Raw genomic sequence first — 23,000 nt, 5'->3', positions numbered from 1 at the left:
TTTGTTTTTTATAATTCAAATATATATATATATATATATATATATATATATATAATTCCCGGCTATCAGTTGCAACAATTATGCATATAATAAGATGTTGAAAGTCGTTTGTCGTGGAAAAACTGGCGACTTCGAACATCATTATGTTTTCCGCAAACAAAGTTGTATTTCACAAATGTTATTGATTGTCTTCATAATGTTAACCACCCATAGTTAACGGAAGACGTAGAAGCGATATTCCGAAACGAATACGTATAGCGTAAGTCAAACGTTCGAATTAGAATAGAGACCCCACGAACACAAATTTGCTGTGGCGGGTATGAAATATGAACTCCGTTACTCGCTCGTTACACTTGAATGACAGATGTTGAATGGGCCGAAACGAGCCGCCGCATAACGGCGTAGTTGCCCGCTAACTTCGAAAGAAGGTAGATGCGGTCCCTAGCGCAACTTATAACATTGTCGAAAGTCAGTGCGGACGGGAGAGCTTTGGTACACCCTGTTAAAAAAAAACGGGAAAATGGAGGCGGTACAATTGGAGAGCGATCCGCCTTCACCAACATGCATAAGCAATTTATATATATATATATATATATATATATATATTTGAATTACAAAAAACTAATAATAAAAAAAAATTGCATGGCGCGAGATTTGATCCGGCGACCTTCGGATTACGAACCCGAGCGCTTACCGCTGCGCCACGACGCTGTAGACAATTACTAATCGTCGAGAGTATTTCACAGCAACGGTTTCTTTTAACTGTCGATTTTCTCGACAACGGCTGAGAAGTGCATCTTGGTGCTTTGCCACATTACACCTCTGGCCATGAGCTTTTATTATGCGCAGTATGAATCGAATCTGAATTTCCCAATTGGCGGCCTCCCCTTGTTAGAACTACTTAAACCTAACTAACCTAAGGACATCACACACATCCATGCCTGAGGCAGGATTCGAACCTGCGACCGTAGCAGTCACGCGGTTCCAGACTGAAGCGCCTAGAACCTCTTGGCCAAAGCGGCTGGCAAATTCATAATGTGTCAAGTGAAGTTTGTGGCGAATTTATAGTGGACCGTAGTACAGTTTTTTGCTGGGTGAAACGTTTTCGTGGTGCATAGATGATAACCCAAGTCCCGGAAGGCCAAAAGTGTAAAAAGATGAGCAAAGTGTGAACCTTGCGGCAGACCCTCTCGAAGAAGACCGCAGTGTGAGTTGTGAGAAACTGTCTGAAGCCACGGCAATTTCCCCAGCATCAGTATTCCGTATTCTGAGAAATAACTGAAGACAACAATTTCTGCGGGATGGGTCCAACACTGTCTGGCTGCTTAAGAGAAGCAGAAACGCCTCGGTATTGCAATCTTGTTCAAACAACGAATTGGTTGTAAAGGTCAAGGATTCTTGTGTCGAATTGTCGCTGCTGATGAGACTTGGATTAATGACTTTGGAGTTGAATTCACAGTCCAGTGTGTGGAGAGCTTCACATTCCCCATGTCCAAAAAAATTTCGACATGCTGGATCAACGCTCAAGCAAAACGTACTTTTTTGTTCTCATCACCAAGGAGTAAACATGAAAGAGTCTCATGTGAAGCAATTGTCACGGTGGTGTGTCATATCGTAGCTTCATGCTAAACTTGTGCAGAAAAGTGCACAAAAACCGACCTGAGGTGATCGAGGCTGGGTCACTCATTCTCAACTACAACGCAAATCGGCAAAGCTGTAGCCTAAAAACTGCGCGAATACCCTTGGAAGTGCGTCCACCAGGCTTCGACTCGTTCCCAAAAACCCGTTTGCGTGGACATTGTTATCTTTCTCTGGAAGAGCTTTCTACCACCGTTACCACGCCGGCCGCGGTGGCCGAGCGGGTCTAGGCGCATAAGTCCCGAACCGCACGACTGCTACAGTCGCAGTTTCGAATCCTGCCTCGGGCATGGATGTGTGTGATGTCCTTAACGCGAATTCTTTACAGACGAATGGAAAAACTTGTAGAAGCGGACCTCGGGGAAGATCAGTTTGGATTCCGTAGAAATGTTGGAACACGTGAGACAATACTAACCTTACGACTTATCTTAGAAGAAAGACTAAGAAAAGGCAAACCTACGTTTCTAGCATTTGTAGACTTAGAGAAAGCTTTTGACAACGTTAACTGGAATACTCTCTTTCAAATTCTGAAGGTGGCAGGGGTAAAATACAGGGAGCGAAAGGCTATTTACAATTTGTACAGAAACCAGATGGCAGTTATAAGAGTCGAGGGGCATGAAAGGGAGGCAGTGGTTGGGAAAGGAGTGAGACAGGGTTGTAGCCTCTCCCCGATGTTATTCAATCTGTATATTGAGCAAGCAGTAAAGGAAACAAAAATTCGGAGTAGGTATTAAAATCCATGGAGAAGAAATAAAAACTTTGAGGTTCGCCGATGCCATTGTAATTCTGTCAGAGACAGCAAAGGACTTGGAAGAGCAGTTGAACGGAATGGACAGTGTCTTGAAAGGAGGATATAAGATGAACATCAACAAAAGCAAAACGAGGATAATGGAATGTAGTCAAATTAAATAGGGTGATGCTGAGGGGATTAGATTAGAAAATGAGACACTTAAAGTAGTAAAGGAGTTTTGCTATTTAGGCAGTAAAATAACTGATGATGCTCGAAGTAGAGAGGATATAAAATGTAGACTGGCAATGGCAAGGAAAACGTTTCTGAAGAAGAGAAATTTGTTAACATCGAGTATAGATTTAAGTGTCAGGAAGTCGTTTCTGAAAGTATTTGTATGGAGTGTAGCCATGTATGGAAGTGAAACATGGACGATAACCAGTTTGGACAAGAAGAGAATAGAAGCTTTCGAAATGTGGTGTTACAGAAGAATGCTGAAGATAAGGTGGGTAGATCATGTAACTAATGAGGAGGTATTGAATAGGATTGGGGAGAAGAGAAGTTTGTGGCACAACTTGACTAGAAGAAGGGATCGGTTGGTAGGACATGTTTTGAGGCATCAAGGGATCACCAATCTAGTATTGGATTGCAGCGTGGAGGGTAAAAATCGTAGAGGGAGACCAAGAGATGAATACACTAAGCAGATCCAGAAGGATGTAGGTTGCAGTAGGTACTGGGAGATGAAGAAGCTTGCACAGGATAGATTAGCATGGAGAGCTGCATCAAACCAGTCTCAGGACTGAAGAACACAACAACAACAACAAGTTCTAGGGGACTGATGACCTCAGATGTTAAGTCCCATAGTGCTCAGAGCCATTTGAACCATTTTGAACCACCGTAACCAAAGCCATTCGAAAGATGATTAGAAGTGGTGTCCTGGATGGCAGTGGGATTCTGTCATAGAGAAGCAGGGAGGCTACTGAAAGACTGTAAAAAGAGAGATTGGAAAAAAATGAATGCATAAGTAAAAAAATTAATATGCATTCTTTATGAAATGTCCTTCGTAGATAACTGTCATCTTGGAAACACCGGTCCCTTCCCCCTCCTCCCAATCCTCAAACATAAACAATGTCATGACCATCATTACTAGGGTGGGAGAGCACCTGGCTACTCTGGGTACTCTTAGTTCAGGGACGTCGATGTTGCCGAAGTACACTATGTGGCCAAAAGTATCCGGACCCCTGGTAGTGCTGGAATTCAATATAGTGTTGGCCCACCCTTAGCCTTGATGACAGCTTCCACTCTCGCAGGCATACTTTCAGTCAGGTGCTGGAAGGTTTCTTGGGGAATGGCAGCCCATTCTTCACAGAGTGATGCACTGAGGTATCGATATCGGTCGGTGAGGTCTGGCGCAATGTCGGTGTTCTAAAACATCCCAAAGGTGTTCCATAGGATTCAGGTCAGGACTCAGTGCAGTCCAGTCCAGTACAGGGATGTTACTGTCCTGCGACCTCTCCCCCACAGGCCGTGCCCTATGAATAGATGTCCGATCGTGTTGAGAGAGGCAATCGCCATCCCCAAATTGCTCTACAATAGTGGGAAGCAATAAGGTGCTTAAAACATCAATGTAGGTCTGTGCTGTGATAGTGTTACGGTAAACAACAAGGAGTGCAAGCCCCCTTCATGAAAAACACGACCACACCATAACACCACTGCCTCCAAATTTTACTGTTGGCACTACACACGCTGGCAAATGACGTTCACCAGGCATTCGCCATACCCACACCCTACCATCGGATCGCCGCATTGTGTACCGTAATTCGTCCCTCAACACAACGTTTTTCCACTGTTCAATCGTCCAGTGTTTACGCTCCTTACACCAGGCGAAGCGTCGTTTGGCATTTACTGGCGTGATGTGTGGCTTTTGAACAGCCACTTGACCATGAAATCCAAGTTTTCTCACCTCTCGCCAGTCATAGCACTTGCAGTGAATCCTGATGCAGTCTGGAATTCCTATGTGATGGTCTGGTTAGATGTCTGCCTATTACATATTACGACCCTATTCAACTGTCGGCGGTCTCTGTCAGTCAACAGACGAGGTCGGCTTGTACGATTTTGTGATGTACGTGTCCCTTCACGTTTCCACTTCACTACCACATCGGAAACAGTTGACCTAGGGATGTTTAGGAGTGTGGAAATCTCGCGTACAGACGTATGACAGAAGTGACACCCAACCACCTGACCACGTTCGAAGTGCGTCAGTTCCGCAGAGCGCCCCATTCTGCTCTCTCACGATGTCTAATGACTACTGAGGTCGGTGATACGGAGTGCCTGGCAGTAGATGGCAGCACAATGCACCTAATATGAAAAACGTATGTTTTTGGGGGTGTCCGGATACTTTCGATCACATAGTGCAGCTCTGGTCAGTGGTCTTCTCTGTCCTTGGTCTAACCCTATGCAAAGACGTAGTGGCATCACATAGTAACCCTTGACATCCCGCCTCCTCTAAGTTCTCTCTTGGGAGTGGTGACCTGCTTACTGCAAGGCTATGCTGGGCAAGCTCGTAATCTGGCCTATTCACCGCGCTGATATGCGACTTCTACGTCTTCGGCTGTCGACCTCTCGCTCTTTCGTCGCAATCTGACCAAAATATTTCAACTGATTTTGGTTGACAAGAGTCGATAATACACTGATCAACGAGGACATTATGAACAACGAGCTACTGTACTATGGATACAAACCAGTCCAAGTGACAGCAGCATCACCTCTCAAGGAATGACTGTTAGTCACAGACACGCACAGTCCCTGTAGTATTAGTGGTCGTGCTATCTGTGTGTAGAATGGAGAAGGTGCACGATCTATCTGTCTGACTGAAGGCAGATTGCGATCGCCCACCAGCCCGACACGAGCGTTTCGGAAACTGCGCGACTCCTCGGGTGTTCGAGGAGTGCTATGGTGAGTGTCTTCAACCAATGTGAAGCCATATCCGGACGTCGTGGGTTTGGGTGACTGCCCCCTATTACAGATGTCGGACGTTGTAGGCTGAATTGACTGGTAAAACAGGGCAGGCAGCGAACTGTGGCGGAACTACCAACAGACTTTAATGCTTTGCGCAGTACAAGTGTGTCTGAACAAACAGCGCACCGAACATTCCTAACGATGGACCTCTGCTGCAGACAACCCATGTACGTGCCAATGTTAACACCAAGGGAACTGTGGCTGAGATGAGCACGTGACCATCGGCACTGGACGTTGGCGCAGTGGCAGAGCGTTGCACGGTCTCATGGATCCCAGTACCTTCTTCATCGTGCCTATGGGACGGCAATCCGTCGTCTTTCAGGGGAACAGCTCCTTGACACCTGTACCGTGGGATGTAGACAAGCTGGTGGCGGCTCATGCTCTCAGAAACATTCATGTGGGCTTCACCAACTGCGACATAATCGCGTGTACAAACAGTGATCCAATACTGTAAAATGCTTTTTTTATTCCAGTCTCTGATCACAAATGAATTCCTTAGACGATTACCGGTTTCAGTCTGTAATGACCATCTTCAGATCTAAAATATATAAATATATACATCTAGTGAGCAGTGTGTCTTTTAACATAAGATAGCAATATGTATCACAATATACTGTCATACACCATGGAAATGTACAGATAAAATACGGTAAACGTACCTTTTTTACACCATGTCCTAAAGTGATACAGCCATAATGGCATCGTCAAAACGTATAAATATAATCAGCATAGCATCGTCACACAGATTTAAAATAGGTTGTAGAATAGGCCACATCGTCCACATAGTGATTATTGCCAACTAGCTACTGAAGTACAGTAGCATCTAGAAAGCTGTTTGCCTACATCATCCCTAGATGTCGCTACTGTGGGCTTGATTATATGTAGTCATCATTTACGCAAAAACATAATCTGCTAAAAGCAAATTAGATAAAATGCATATAGCAGACTTATTAAAATTGATGGCTATCATAGAAACCAGTTATGATACATTAAAAGATGAATGCAGTTATCCATGTAAAATTATTAAAGGAAAATATTTTATGGTGAATTTACGGTCAACAGTTAACATACGTAATACATTGCCTGTGGTAACCTATAAACTACTTATGAAAGATAAAATGTCCGTATGACAGCTGAAAAAGAGAGACATCAATGAACAGCACCCCCTGTTGGGTCGGTGGCTAGGATGTTATGTAGGCGCGCGCCGATCGTAAGAACTTAACCAATAGATGGCTATACATACATCGTGACATGTCTCCCACAGAAAACGTTTAAACAACATATAAGCATTCAACAAATAAAATTATATGGTTTGGCTATACATTCCATGAGTAGGTAGGAGATAATCAGTTACAACATTAGAGCGTCTACTGCGCGGAATTAAGGGAAATGCCTTCTGTTCTCGTCATAACTCATCAAGTAAGGCTAGGTATAAATACGCGAGGCATTATTTGGTTTTTCTCACTCGACGCATCCACCAGCATCTCCGCCAGCACCGCCTCCTTCCCGTTATCCAGTGTGGCTTTCGGCCGTCCTTCTCTGCCGACTACCTACTGCTTCACCTCACTCATCTCCTTGCCGAACGGCTCAATTCCCGTCGCTCCGCCATCTTCCCCTCCCTGGACCTCGAACGTGCTTATGACCGCGTATCGCATTCTGGTCTCCTCTTCAAGCTCCAAACCTTCGCCTTTCCCATTAACTACATCCGTCTGATCGGCTCCTTTCTCTCCTGCCGTCCTTCCTACGTCACCATCCATAACACGGATTCCTACACCTTTTTTCCCTCCGCCGGTGTGCCCCAAGGCTCCGTCCTTTCCCCCCTTCTGTACTTTTTGCATACGGCGGACATGCCGCCGCCTTCACCTCCCATTCACCTTCTCCAGTACGCCGATGACACCGCCTCCCTCAGCCTCGCCCCCACCCTGCAGTGCTCCCAACACCTTCTCCAATCCCATCTTGACCGGTTCACCGCTTGGTGCAACCTGTCGTTGCTCGAGGTCAATCCCTCCAAAACCCAGGCGATCATTGTAGGCAAAACCACCCCTTCCGTCCGCCTCCTTGATTTCTATCTTACCATCTATGGTCGTCCTATCGCCCTCACCCCCACCCTTGAGTACCTTGGCGTCACCCTCGACCGTCGCCTCTCCTGGACCCCACATCTCCAAACAATCCAAGCCGAGGCACATTCCCGACTCCGTCTCCTCAAGCTCCTTTCCGGCCGTACGTGGGGTCTGGACCCCTCCACCATTCTCCACACCTATAAATCCCTCATCCGCCCTATTCTCTGTTACGCCCATCCAGCCTGGATCTCCGCCCCCCCCTACCTTTTATAAATCCCTTCAAATCCTTGAACGCCATGCTCTCCGCCTCGCCTATCGCATCCGTCTCCCCTCCCCCATGTGGATCCTGTACGATCTCATTCCGTTCCCCCACCTCCTCCTTTTCCTTGAAAGGATACGGATCCTGTACACCTCCCATAAACTCGCTCCTCCTCACCCACTTGTCTCGCCCATGCTCTACCACCCCTGGCCACTGCCGCGCCTGTATTCCCACATCCCGCCCGGTCTCCATCTCTCCACCCTCCTTTCCCTCTCCCAAGGTGGCTTCCGCCAGCTCCCCCTCCCTGATGATGTCCTCCTCCCCTCTATCTACCCCTCCTATCAACTTTGATCCTCCCCTCCCACATCCTGTGTCATTTCTTTTGGGCACCCTCCCTCCTCTCTCCTTTTCCCCCCATCCCCCTTCCTCCACCACTCTTCACCTGGGCTTTCCCTCCTCCTTCCTTCCTCCCCTTCCTTCCTCCCCCCTATCTCACCTGCCTTTGGCATCTCTGCTCTCACCGCTCCCTCTCCCACCCCCCTCCTCCTCTCTTGGCAGGTCCCCGGACTCTTACACGCTTAGTGAACATTCGCACGCTGGATATCAATGCCTCGTGTTTCTGTGTGTGCCGTCGTTTGTGCTTAAGTGGTTCAGTGTTATTCGTTTAGTGCACCTGCGTTCGCGTGTGACAATTTTCGTCTATGTGTGTGTCCAAGTGTCTGCACAAATTTTATCTTGGACTCTACGCCCGTGAACGGCTCCATGTATTTTAAAAAGTGTTTGTCTCCGTTTATATGTCCACCGTCTTTTTCTCTAATTGTCTTCATTTGTATCTTCTGTGTTTCTCTGAGGCCAAAGAGCAGCGTAGTATGCTGCTGCTGCTGGCCTGCCTGTAAACAGGTTTAAAATAACAATAAAGAAAAAAAATTCGTAGTATGTTATCAAATAACTCTCCATATATTTCCTTTTAATAATTTTACATGGATAACTGCATTCATCTTTTAATGTATCATAACTGGTTTCTATGATAGTCATCAATTTTAATAAGTCTGCTATATGCATTTTATCTAATTTGCTTTTAGCAGATTATGTTTTTGCGTAAATGATGACTACATATAAGCAAGCGCACAGTAGCGACATCTAGGGATGATGTAGGCAAACAGCTTTCTAGATGCTACTGTACTTCAGTAGCTAGTTGGCAATAATCACTATGTGGACGATGTGGCCTATTCTACAACCTATTTTAAATCTGTGTGACGATGCTGTGCTGATTATATTTATACGTTTTGACGATGCCATTATGGCTGTATCACTTTAGGACATGGTGTAAGAAAGGTACGTTTACCGTATTTTATCTGTACATTTCCATGGTGTATGACAGTATATTGTGATACATATTTCTGTCTTATGTTAAAAGACACACTGCTCACTAGATGTATATATTTATATATTTTAGATCTGAAGATGGTCATTACAGACTGAAACCGGTAATCGTCTAAGGAATTCATTTGTGATCAGAGACTGGAATAAAAAAAGCATTCGTGTGGGTACCAATGGGTCCAGTGGAGCTCGTGCGAGGAACCATGACGGCCAATGAGTGCGTACACTGGTTTCAGAGCACATACACCTCTTCGTAACGATTGTTTCCCGGTGGCAGTGGCATTTTTCACTAAGACAATGCGCCGTGTCGGAAGCCCACGAGTGTGATGGAGTGGTTCGAGGAACACAGTGGCGAGTTATAAGTGATGAGCCGGCCCCTCAACTCACCAGGTCTGAGCCGGATTAAAAACACCTGAGATTAGATTGAACGTGCCGCCAGAGCTCACCGCCCCTCTTCCCGCAATTTACGGTAATTAGGCGACTTGTGTGTGTAGATGTGATGCCAACTCTCCCCATAGACTACCAAGGCCTCACTGCTTCCATGTCACGATGCGTCGCTAGTGTTATCCGTGCCAAAGGTGGACATACCGGCTATGAGGTAGGTGGTCACAATGATCTGGCTGATCAGCGTAGATGCTCCTTCACAACACCAGCCCCTTCCACTGCACAGTCTACGGTGCTGCTAGATTCTACCGTGCGATTTTGGCGTATAGGTACCACTGATTCCACCAGAAGGTGTAGTTGTCGACACGGAACTGGAGGGATTTTCCTGGTGGAGGGGGTGTAGTATCTGATAGACTGTCCCAACTTTTAGTCTGGACTCAGCTGTCTCTGTTGTGACTGACCTATGTAGATGGAGCCGCTGAGGAAACCCTTCTCGAAGGACGACATCTCGAAGTCGCACTGGGCGGCCGGTGTGACGTAGGCTGCCGCCAGCGACTCGAAGAGGAGCGTCATCAGGCAGAAGCCGCACACCACCAGCGCCGTCCAGTGGAAGCGGCCCTGACCTGAAACACGCCGAGCGTATCCATAACTCAACTGTTTAATACTCTAAAAGGTACAATTGGAAGAAAACAGCTCACGGTCACAATTTTAAACGAATTAACCGGGGTTCAACACTGCTAGGAATGTCTTCCTCAGAATTTAAATCAGAAAATGGTCTATAACATGTTTACAGAATTATGACTAAAAACGTATTGAGAGGCACCCACATGCCTTGCTCATACTGTGGCATCAAGCAGTCAGGCCTGCAAGATGAATGATCTGCCAAGCGAGTGGGTTCATTCTTATTTATGAAGTAACATGAGCTCTAGTTCTCACAATTAAGTTACAAATTATTCTCATGTTTGAATATTACGCAACGGAAACGGAAACGTACATCTGACTATCAGTAATTTACACAACTCTGAATGTTTACTACGCACTGGCAATACCACATTTTCTTTCTTATTTAACGGCTTTGATCAACACGTGGCCATCGCACTGAATATGAATGGCGCACACATTATAAATTCTGGGTATCATGACAACATACTATTCGAAGGAAAAGGCTACAAATCTTTTTCTTTTCACGGTCTTATTTATTCCGATAAATTCTATAACCTAAACACACAAATTCTATAACCTAAAACAATAACACGTGAGAAATTCCGCCCAGTGGGCATGGCTTTACATTGGTGATTCTCTACCTTACGGTCTCGTAATTATTTAACGCTACAGTGTACTTTCTGGATAGGATGGTGGATCTTTTTGCTATATCTCACACTTCGACTCTCACACCCATCATCACGAAAATTTCCTCCAGACCGAGCGGTACAAAAAGGAACATGCATGACCCACTGCCTCTGAACCTATCTTGCTACTCTCCCATGCAAACCACACATACTTAAATTACATGAAATACACCACACTGGCAACATGGAATACAACACAAGGAATAGTCACAACGTTAGAACCACATCACTTTCAGCTTTCCCATTTCAATTAGTATTCATCCCAGTTTCACACGACACTGCCCCACTTCGTAAATTTTCTTTCCTACTATGAACTCCGGAGGATATAAGCACGTCTTCCTGTGCAATGCAAGCCAAGTGGTGTTGCTGGATAGACGGCTGACTCACCTTGCTTCTCTCTCAGAGTATTATAGTTTGAATCAAGCGTCACACGGAAACATAACACGCAAAGTAATATTAAGAACATATTCGTCACACACGCAAGTCCTCAACTGATACCATGGACGAGTACTTCTGTTTATCCTTTGTCTCATACACAGATTGAATTGAGACTCACACAGTATTCACCACGTGGAAGTACTCGTCTCTAATTTCAAGTCCTGCACACGCTATTTCTTAAATATTTCCAACTTATAGTACACACGCCAGTAATTCAGCTTAACTTAAGCTCTCGGAAGTATTTCAACTTATTTCTACACGTGCTTTCATTGTGACCGTTGGTCACTTCCGAAGGTTACTATGATCCCCTTAATATTACCTGCCTGACATTTAGTTCTCCCCACAAAAGTTCCTGAAACAGAGAAAGTATTATTCCAAACTACTCTTAAGTATTTCACATGCATGCCATTCTCTCCACTCTTTTGTCTTTACGGAGCACGCCTAAGGCAGGTCTTACCAACACTATATCCAGCGGCAGAGTGCTGAAACATGGCCGATCTTCAGGTCCTCTCGCACCTCTGCCGAAGTGAGGGAGCACCTTGCTACCGTATTGGTCAGCCACATTTCAGGCGCTCAAAGCTCCGGCAAATTTTATCTCTTTGGTTCCACCAAAGGTGACCAAAGGATCATCTCAAAGATGATCATATATTCACATTCACTATCTGCGGTTAGCAGACGACCATACATTCATTCATTTCACAGATCTCACCAAACTGGATGCAGGGATTTATTTTGTGGGAGTGCACATGTGATCAATTAAATAAATAAATTGTCATTCTTTCCCACACTGGTATCCGGCTTCGCTGTATTAATTGAAATTGAGTTATTATTAGAAAAAAAATGTTGTACTGACAAGAATAACGAAGAATGTTGTACCTATTTTCAATGTCGGGCGGTACTGTACCCTTTCAGTATGATACAGAGTACAAGTACGGAATCATCGAGAAAGATTGGCAGTACTTATATGCCATTTATAAAATAATAAATATGCCAAAAGGGCATTAGTCCGTTTGCAACCTGTAACCGCGCAAATAAGGAGCATCCCTTAGTGGCTCGCCAGCACAGGTTTTTTTATCTTAAATATCTACACGTACATCTACATCTATATACATACTCCGCAATGCACCATACGGTGCGTGGCGGAGGGTACCTAGTACCACAACTAGCATCTTCTCTCCCTGTTCCACTCCCAAACAAAACGAGGGAAAAATGACTGCCTATATGCCTCTGTATGAGCCATAATCTCTCTTATCTTATCTTTGTGGTCTTCCCGCGAAATATAAGTTGGCGGCAGTAAGATTGTACTGCAGTCAACCTCAAATCCTGGTTCTCTAAATTTCCTCAGTAGCGATTCACGAAAAGAACGCCTCGTTTTTCCTCTAGAGACTCCCATCCAAGTTCCTGAAGCATTTGCGTAACACTCGCATGATGATCAAACCTACCAGTCACAAATCTAGCAGCCCGCCTCTGAATTGCTTCTATGTCCTCCCTCAATCCGACCTGTTAGGAATCCCAAACGCTCGAGCAGTACTCAAGAATAGTTCGTATTAGTGTTTTATAAGCGGTCTCCTTTACAAATGAACCACATCTTCCCAAAATTCTACCAATGAACCGAAGACGACTATCCGCCTTCCCCACAACTGCCATTACATGCTTGTCCCACTTCAAATGGCTCTGCGGTGTTACGCCCAAATATTTAATCGACTTGACTGTGTCAAGCGCTACACTACTAATGGAGTATTCAAACATTACGAGATTCTTTTTCCTATTCATCTGCATTAATTTACATTTATCTGTATTTAGAGTTTGCTGCCATTCTTTACACCAATCACAAATCCTGTCGCAGTCATCTTGTACCCTCCTACAGTCACTCAACGACGACACCTTCCAGTACACCACAGCATCATCACCAAATAGCCGCACATTGCTATCCACCCTATCCAAAAGATCATTTATGTTGATAGAAAACAACAGCGGACCTACCACACTTCCCTGGGGCACTCCAGATGATACCCTCACCTCCGATCTTTGTGACTAATGCCCTTTTGGCATATTTATTTTTTTATAAATGACATATAAGTACTGCCAATCTTTCTCGATGATTCCGTACTTATACTCTGTATCACACGCTTTTAGTCATAATTCTGTGAACATGTTATAGACCATTCTTTGATTTAAATTCTGAGGAAGACACTCCTAGCAGTGTTGAAACCCGGTTAATCCGTTAAAAATAGTGACCTAAGGGTGTTTTCTTTCAATTGTAACTATTCACGGTCTCTGAACGTGCTGCCATGTAAAAAAGAAAAAAAGAAAAAAATCTAAAAAGTAATATAGAGACGAAAAATTTACAAATTCACTCACATACGCAAAACACTATTTTCCGTCGTAGCCGAGGGATGAGCTCATTGATACCTTCAAAAAGGTTTTTTTTTTTTTTTTTTTTTTTTATCAGTCTACTGACTGGTTTGATGCGGTCCGCCACGAATTCCTTCCCTGTGCTAACCTCTTCAGCTCAGAGTAGCACTTGCAACCTACGTCCTGAATTATTTGCTTGACGTATTCCAATCTCTGTCTTCCTCTACAGTTTTTGCCATCTACAGCTCCCTATAGTACCAAGGAAGTCATTCCCTCATGTCTTAGCAGATGTCCTATCATCCTGTCCCTTCTCCTTATCAGTGTTTTCCACATATTCCTTTCCGATTCTGCGTAGAACGTCCTCATTCCTTACCTTATCAGTCCACCTAATTTTCAACGTTCGTCTATAGCACCACATCTCAAATGCTTCGATTCTCTTCTGTTCCGGTTTTCCCACAGTCCATGTTTCACTACCATACAATGCTGTACTCCAGACGTACATCCTCAGAAATTTCTTCCTCAAATTAAGGCCGGTATTTGATATTAGTAGACTTCTCTTGGCCAGAAATGCCTTTTTTGCCATAGCGAGTCTGCTTTTGATGTCCTCCTTGCTCCGTCCGTCATTGGTTATTTTACTGCCTAGGTAGCAGAATTCCTTAACTTCATTGACTTCGTGACCATCAATCCTGATGTTAAGTTTCTCGCTGTTCTCTTTTCTACTACTTCTCATAACCTTCGTCTTTCTCCGATTTACTCTCAAACCATACTGTGTACTCATTAGACTTACACACTACTTAAACTAACATATAAGTACTGCCAGAAGACGCTACCCACCCGCAAACTGACGTTGGAGATCAACCTCCCGACAACTGATCTGCGAAAGCTGTTGCGCCGTCGGGTCTTTGGTATGTGGGGAGACGAATGGCGCACTCTGTCTGCACCCAACAAGCTGCGGCGAGTTGAGGAGACCACGACTGTGTGGGGGTCCTCCATGCGGGCCTCTCGCAGGGTTCTGTTGTTCTGTGTAGGCTCCGCATTGGTCACTCTTGGCTGACGCATGGTCATCTGCTGCGTCGAGAGGACTCCCCTCATTGTCGTTGTGGTACAAACACGACGGTGGCCCATATGTTGTTGAAATGTCCTCTTTTAACCACTCTCAGGCGAACTTCTGATCTCTTAGGTGATTTGTCATCTCTATTAGGTGACAATGCCTCTATGGCAGATCGAGTTTTAAGTTTTATTCGCGCAAGCGGCTTTTATAGGTCCCTCTAATTTTATTGCGTCACCCTCTTTTGTGCTGTATATTTTACTTAGTTTTGTGTTGTAATTCGACTCCACCCTAATCTTTTTAACGTGTTGCAGAGTGGCTGGCTCATCCTTTTGTTTTCGTGATCAGCCAGCCACGGTCCTCTGCTGTACAGTTTTAATTCTTTCTGCCTTTCTTCTATATGTTGTTTTTGTCGCTGTGCTCCATTTTCCATGTTACCTTACCGATAACCTTGGGGCTTTTCTTCCCCCGGAATTTTTATTTTAGTGCTTACCCTGACTGGTGGATGGTTTCTATATGCTCTGTGTGTTTGTGAAACAAGGGACCGATGACCTTTGCAGTTTGGTCCCTTTAATCTTTAAACCAACCAACCAACCAAGTGCTGCCAGTCTTTCTCGATGATTCCGTACTTGTACTCTGTATCATACGTTTTTAGTCATAATTCTGTGAACATGTTGTGGACCATTCTTTGATCTAAATTCTGAGGAAGACACTCCTAGCAGTGTCGAAACCCGGTTAATTCGTTAAAAATGGTGACCGCGGGGTGTTTTCTTTCAATTGTAGCTATTCACGGCCTCTCAACGTGCTGCCATGTAAAAAAAAAATAAAAAAAAAATAAAAAAAATAAAAAAAAAAAACTTTGAAAGGTAATATAGAGACGACAAATTTACAAATTCACTCACGTACGCCAAACACTATTTTCCGTCGCAGCCGAGGGATTAGCTCTCTGATACCTTCAAAATGTTCAGATGTGTGTGAATTCCTATGGGACGAAACTGCTGGGCTCGTTGTTCCCTAGACTTAGCCACTACTTAAACTAACTTATGCTAAGAACAACACACACACCCATCCCCGAGGGAGGACTCGAACCTCTGGTGGGAGGGGCCGCGCAGTCCGTTACATGGCGCCTCAAACCGCGCGGCCACACCGCGCTGCTCTGACACCTTCGTCAGACAAGTCTCCCACCACCTCTTTTTGACAGCACGCTGGACCTCATCACCTCATCGTCGATAGGAAAACCTCCTTCCTCACAGAAACAACTTTTGACAGGTGAAAAGTCTGAAAATGCCAGTTCAGGCTGAAACGTCCCCATAGAAAAATTATGAAATACTGTGCTGGTAAACCTCTTACGTTATTAGAGTTACAAACAGCTGAGCAAAACTCACAGTACTCAGACAGTTTTTTCTCTTTACTTATTCTGATCATCACTAAACTGACACAATATTTTATGGCAACGCAATCTGACTTCCAATAATCCCTACAAAAGAATGGCCCTGACTAACAATAACCTTTCCCTTTCATCAATCACTTAGCTCACAAAAATCTTCGTTACTCGAACTACTGCAATACAGCGAGCGCCAATACTGCCAGCTAATTAAAAGATTCTAACTACTGAAGGCACTAACTATTGATAGGCATAGTTAGCAAATGGAAGGTTTTGATAGAGAACAAACAATGTATTTACCTTAATAGTGTTGAAAAGTCATAATATATACTTGGTGATCAAAATGTCAGTATAAATTTGAAAACTGAATAAATCATAAATAATGTAGACCGAGCGAGGTGGCGCAGTGGTTGGACACTGGACTCGCATTCGGGAGGACGACGGATCAATCCCGCGTCCGGCCATCCTGATTTAGGTTTTCCGTGATTTCCCTAAATCGCTCCAGGCAAATGACGGGATGGTTCCTTTCAAAGGGCACGGCCGACTTCCCTAATCCGATGAGACCGATGACCTCGCTGTCTGGTCTCCTTCCTCAAACAACCTAAACCCCAATAATGTAGATAGAGAGGTACAAATTGACACACATGCTTGGAATGACATGGAGTTTTATTAGAACAAAAAAAAAAAAAAAAAAAAAAAAGAAAGAAAATACAGAAGTTCAAAAAATGTCCGACGGATGGCGCTTCATCTGATCAGAATAGCAATAATTAGCATAAAAAAGTAAGACAAAGCAAAGATAATGTTCTTTACAGGAAATACTCAATATGTCCACCACCATCATTCCTCAACAATAGCTGTAGTCGAGGAATAATGTTTTGAACAGCACTGTAAAGCAGGTCCGGAGTTATGGTGAGGCATTCGCGTCGGATGTTGTCTTTCAGCATCCCTAGAGATGTCGGTCGATCACGATACACTTGCGACTTCAGGTAACCCCAAAGCCAATAATCACACGGACTGAGGTCTGGGGACCTGGGAGTCCAAGCATGACGAAAGTGGCGGCTGAGCACACGATCATCACCAAACGACGCGCGCAAGAGTTCTTTCACGCGTCTAGTAATATGGGGTGGAGCGCCATCCTGCATAAACATCGTACGTTCCAGCAGGTGTTTATCAGCCAGGCTGGAGATGATGCGATTCTGTAACATACCGGCGTACCTCTGACCCATCACGGTAAAAGTTACAAAACCAGAATCACGCATTTCCTCGAATAAAAAAGGCCCGATAACGGTAGATGTAGTAAATCCGACCCATACCGTGACTTTCTCGTCGTGCAATGGAGTTTCCACGACAGTTCTAGGATTTTCGGTAGCCCACATACTGCAGTTGTGGGCGTTGACAGACCCTCGGAGCGTGAAATGAGCTTCGTCGGTGACTGACGTTTTGCTGTACAGCGCCATCTGTCGGAAATTTTGTTCTAATAAAACGCCATGTCATTCCAAGCATGTGCGTCAATTTTTACCTCTCTATCTCCATTATTCCGTGGTTTATTGAGTTTTCAAATTTATACTGACTTTTTGATCGCCCGGTATATCAGTTCATGACATCCAGTCTTACAAATTTCGTTTTTCTGACGGACGCGCGTCCAGATGGTCCGCTCTCAAAACTGTGCCATCTCTCTCCCCACATCCACCGTTGCTGGCGGCTCACCTCCAACAGCGCAACGCTACGCGCTGTTCACATCCAGCTGCCCAACACTACAATAGTAAATTCCAACAATGCAAACCAGCCACAGACTGCACACAGCGCAGTCAGTGATTTTCGTACAGAGCGCTACATGGCGTTACCAACATAAAAACCTAACCAGCCTACTTACAAGGCCTGTGAGCGAGAGTAGTTGTTGACGTTCGAACCAAAAGAATCAGAGATTTACTTTGTGGCATGGGCTGTACGGGTATGTTCACTGCCATCGAAGAAGCTCACTGCTTTTGTTAAAGGGTGTAGGACATCAAACGGGCAGACCTGGAGCAGGAGAGGCACCACAGGACATTTTAATTTCCAGTGTCTGTACTTTTACAAATGAGTACATAAAACTTTATCAGCGTGACCAGGAAGGATTCAGGATTCACACTCATAGCAGTGGCAGTTCAAATATATAACAAACTAACTTTTTTTTTACATGTGAAATTTCATCATTTTTTCACTTACTATTGGATGCATGTGTTAATATAGGTACACTTTTCTTCATTAGTAAGAGGGATTCTTCGATGAATTTTGCACAGCATACACCCCATACTTACAGGTGTATAAGACTCCAGAATTTTCCAAATCTGTTAAAAACGGTGGTAAAAACTGGTTTAATTAACTATATAATTTGAGTTTTTTCTAAACATGAAGTTTAAATTGTAACAGCTCATTCACGTTTTCATAAATTAAATAAATTTGCAGTCAGGGTGTGGGGATAACCACTGCATCTTAGCACGCAGACAAATTGCTTGCAGGCAATCAGCTAGTCTCCTTGTAACCAACACTCGGCCATCATTGGTACCAAGGCAGAACCAGCTTACAACAGGAAACACAACAGACCTCCACCCTGCCCTCTTGCTCGACACAACAGAAGTCGAAGTAGGTGTTGGTCTGAGGTCAGTGGAGTGCACGCTACAGAGCGTCTGGCTCAGAGCTGTCGTGGTCTCGCGGTCGCGTTCTCGCTTCCCGAGCACGGGGTCCCGGGTTCGAATACCGGCGGGGTCAGGGATTTTCACCTGCCTCGAGATGACTGGGTGTTTGTGTTGTCCTCATCGTTTCATCATCATTCACGAAAGCGGCGAGATTGGACTGAGCTAAATCCATCGGCACACGGACCGTGCTGTCGAACGTCAACGTTGAGCGTGCCAAGTTCAACGTGCTGCTGAACGCTCAGGAACGATGCGACGTGTGCACACGGTACGTGGGCGCCAGCGTGGTATACGCGATCACAACGCACTCCAGCGTCTAACAACCCTACCACAACAAAGGTCAAATATTAATTATGATTGTAGTGTTGCTTACGCTGCTAAATATTGCACTTTCTGGCAACAACAAAGTCATATTGTGTGGCAGGTGTCATTAGAGCACAGTTAATAAAGTCATTTCTTGAAATACTGGATAAACTAGGCACTCATCTTTTCGTGATTCCCAGGCTGGTCTCGTTGTGAACTCATGGCTCAATCGTCGAAAATCTAGGTGGTGATGATTCCAAGCTCGGATGCTAAGAGGCCTAGGTGTTATTCTGAGATGTTCAAAAGTTTTAAAGATGTGTTTCATAAACCATTCTTGAAGATTAAACTTTTGCAAGTTAGGACAATGGTGATGTAAAAAAGTAATCAGCACTCCGAATTTAAGTTACACTTATTTTTTATTACTTTTGTTGCAATATCACGTAACTCGTTCCAAAACATCACTTCACAATATAAAACATACTTGAAAATATCTTCCTCACTGTTAAAGTTCACATTTCATACACTGACTAATATTTGCGTCTTTTTAACATGACCACCAAAGTTTGACTCTCTAATAACCGCTTACGCGCCCAAAAATCAGAGTTACAAGTATGTCAATGATCATAGTGACAAAAGAAAGAATACACATAAGAATAATATCATTGCAATATATACATATCGATGTATCGAAGTACCTCGAAATTAATGAAATGTTGTCACAGAAATATGTTAACTATTTTACAGAAACACAGTAGAATATTGCTGGAATCGAGAGGTTGAGGTGAGGTGACATAATGGTTACGTAATTCAAGTACCATTACAAGCGGCAGCTGCGCTATGTCTCTAGTTCGTAAATCACACTGTTTACTCAACGGGCGCGCGTAAAATTCCTACGATAGCTCTAGTAAAACGCACATTTCCTCCATCGTCCACGAAAAGGAAAGTACCGTGTCCAATCAATAAGGACACAGGCTTATAAAAGTTCCATTACAAACAGTGCTATACAAATTTGCAATACCTCTCCACATTATTTCATCATTCACACATTTTAGTAAAACCCCAAGGTCAGTGTTACTTGATCACTGTTCCTACCCAGTTGTAGAATCTGTGCATCATGTGAATTAAGCAGTGCGAAAGAAAAAGGAGCAAAATATGTTTATACAAGTAGCGCAAGCTGTCCTATAGACTAAGCCCATAGAACAAACTCACCCCTCGAAAAAAGGTGAACTTACACTCGTATTTACATAACATCAAATATTATTAGTATATACTTATATTAAACTAATAAGAAAGTATCAGAGCCTAATAAAAACGCAAATTTTAGGGAAAAATTTTTTTGAATGTTCAGGGACGCGAACCACCGCCTTAGGTTGCAATCTATGTACAGGTTGATCAAAAAGTAAGTATAAATTTGACAACTTAATAAACCACAGAATAATGCAGATAGAGAGGTAAAAATTGACACACATGCTTGGAATGACATGGGGTTTTATTAGAACCACCCCATTATGCTAGACGTGCGAAAGATCTATTGCGCGCGTCGTTTGGTGATGATCGTGTGCTCAGCCTCCACTTTCGTCATGCTTGGCTCCCAGGTCCCCAGACCTCAGTCCGTGCGATTATTGGCTTTGGGGTTACCTGAAGTCGCAAGTGTATCGTGATCGACCGACATTTCTAGGGATGCTGAAAGACAACATCCGACGCGAATGCCTCACCATAACTCCGGACACGCTTTACAGTGCTGTTCACAACATTATTCCTCGACTACAGCTATTGTTGAGGAATGATGGTGGACATATTCAGCATTTCCTGTAAAAAACATTATCTTTGCTTTGTCTTACTTTGTTATGCTAATTATTGCTATTCTGATCAGATGAAGCGCCATCTGTCAGACACTTGTATTTTTTTGGTTCTAATAAAACCGCATGTCATTCCAAGTATACGTGTCAATTTTGTATCTGTCTATCTACATTATCCCGTGATTTATTCAGTTTTCAAATTTATACTGACTTTTTGATCACGCGGTCTGTAACAGTGACGCTACTCACTACGCTCTTTCCAAAAATGGTTCAAATGGCTCTGAGCACTATGGGACTTAACTACTGAGGTCATCAGTCCCCTAGAACTTAGAACTACTTAAACCTAACTAACCTAAGGACATCACACACATCCATGCCCGAGGCAGGATTCGAACCTGCGACCGTAGCAGTCACGCGGTTCCAAACTGACGCGCTTAGAACCGCACGGCCACACCGGCCGGCTACGCTCTTTCCTTTTTTTTTTTTTTTTTTTTTTTTTTTTTTTTTTTTTTTTTTTTTTTTTTTTTAATCTCATTTTGGACGGTTTTGTTCGTAGCATCTGGTCGGGGCGGACGTCGTAAGACATCCGTTTAAGTTCGTTGTTGAACCATTAACTCAGTTTTTTTTTTTTTTTTTTTTTTTTTTATTAGAGAGGGCAGGCAAGTTAAACCAACACCACACTGCTGACGCTAAATCATAGCATGTTACTACTTACTGAAAACTTTAATCGTAGATATGTTACTGATTGAAATTTAATTATAACAAATTGTACCAAGAACAATGCGTTTTGGGTGGATCTTCAGTGTGTCGTTGCCTTCAAATAGCCTACTCTCATAATACGCAAGTTACAATAATTCCTTTGCCACGAATATGATGCTTCTCATTGTTTTATAGGAACGAATAACACAGTTAACAACGGGTTTTCGTGTGATTCTCAATTTGCTGGTGCTCAGAAACGGCACATATACGTATAGGCTTGAAATGAATGCCAATATGGCGCCTCACAACTCTGTGCTGAAGGGAAATGGCGTGTGCGTGTGACGTAGGTGGTGTTGTGCCATCTCATTGGTCAACGCTCAGACAAACGCTCAGAATATCTGACAAGCCAGATATTGCTCTGCACGTCCGGAAAGACTCCCGAACGTGGTGTTCAACGCTATGACGTCAGAAACTCGGCACGCTCAACGCTCAACGTTCGGATGCACGGTCCGTGTGAGGACGGCTTGCTGTTGTTGTTGTGGTCTTCAGTCCTGAGACTGGTTTGATGCAGCTCTCCATGCTACTCTATCCTGTGCAAGCTTTTTCATCTCCCAGTACCTACTGCAACCTACATCCTTCTGAATCTGCTTAGTGTATTCATCTCTTGGTCTCCCTCTACGATTTTTACCCTCCATGCTGCCCTCCAATACTAAATTGGTGATCCCTTGATGCCTCAGAACATGTCCTACCAACCGATCCCTTCTTCTGCTCAAATTGTGCCACAAACTTCTCTTCTCCCCAATCCTATTCAATACTTCCTCATTAGTTATGTGATCTACCCATCTAATCTTCAGCATTCTTCTGTAGCACCACATTTCGAAAGCTTCTATTCTCTTCTTGTCCAAACTATTTATCGTCCATGTTTCACTTCCATACATGGCTACACTCCATACAAATACTTTCAGAAATGACTTCCTGACACTTAAATCTATACTCGATGTTAACAAATTTCTCTTCTTCAGAAACGCTTTCCTTGCCATTGCCAGTCTACATTTTATATCCTCTCTACTTCGACCATCATCAGTTATTTTGCTCCCTAAATAGCAAAACTCCTTTACTACTTTAAGTGTCTCATTTCCTAATCTAATTCCCTCAGCATCACCCGACTTAATTAGACTACATTCCATTATCCTTGTTTTGCTTTTGTTGATGTTCATCTTATATCCTCCCTTCAAGACACTGTCCATTCCATTCAACTGTTCTTCCAAGTCCTTTGCTGTCTCTGACAGAATTACAATGTCATCGGCTTAAGGTTCGGAATTTGTAGAGGCGCTGATAACCGTGCAGTTGAGCGCGCTACAAACCAATCATCATCATCATCACTATCATCGGAGCTGCCCCTAAGGTAATCGATTTGTAACAGTTCGTTGTGTTACCGTGGTGCCACCTACTGATCAAATTGCTGCTGCAGTGGAGTACGATGCGCC

The 23,000-nt window shown here is 43.9% G+C and overlaps 1 protein-coding gene across 1 annotated transcript in view; it reads right to left on the bottom strand.

Annotated features, from left to right (window-relative positions):
* LOC126428294 (synaptic vesicle glycoprotein 2A-like) overlaps positions 1-23,000 on the bottom strand; it is a 195,613-nt gene that overhangs the window by 125,319 nt on the left and 47,294 nt on the right. The window contains exon 3 of the mRNA XM_050090211.1: positions 9,928-10,089. Within this exon, the coding sequence (XP_049946168.1) occupies positions 9,928-10,089 (162 nt within the window). The remainder of the gene's footprint in view (positions 1-9,927; positions 10,090-23,000) is intronic.

The sequence above is a fragment of the Schistocerca serialis genome, chromosome 12 (assembly GCF_023864345.2).
Source record: "Schistocerca serialis cubense isolate TAMUIC-IGC-003099 chromosome 12, iqSchSeri2.2, whole genome shotgun sequence".
Classification (NCBI taxonomy): Eukaryota; Metazoa; Arthropoda; class Insecta; order Orthoptera; family Acrididae; genus Schistocerca; species Schistocerca serialis.
This window is presented reverse-complemented; position numbering and strand designations above follow the sequence as displayed.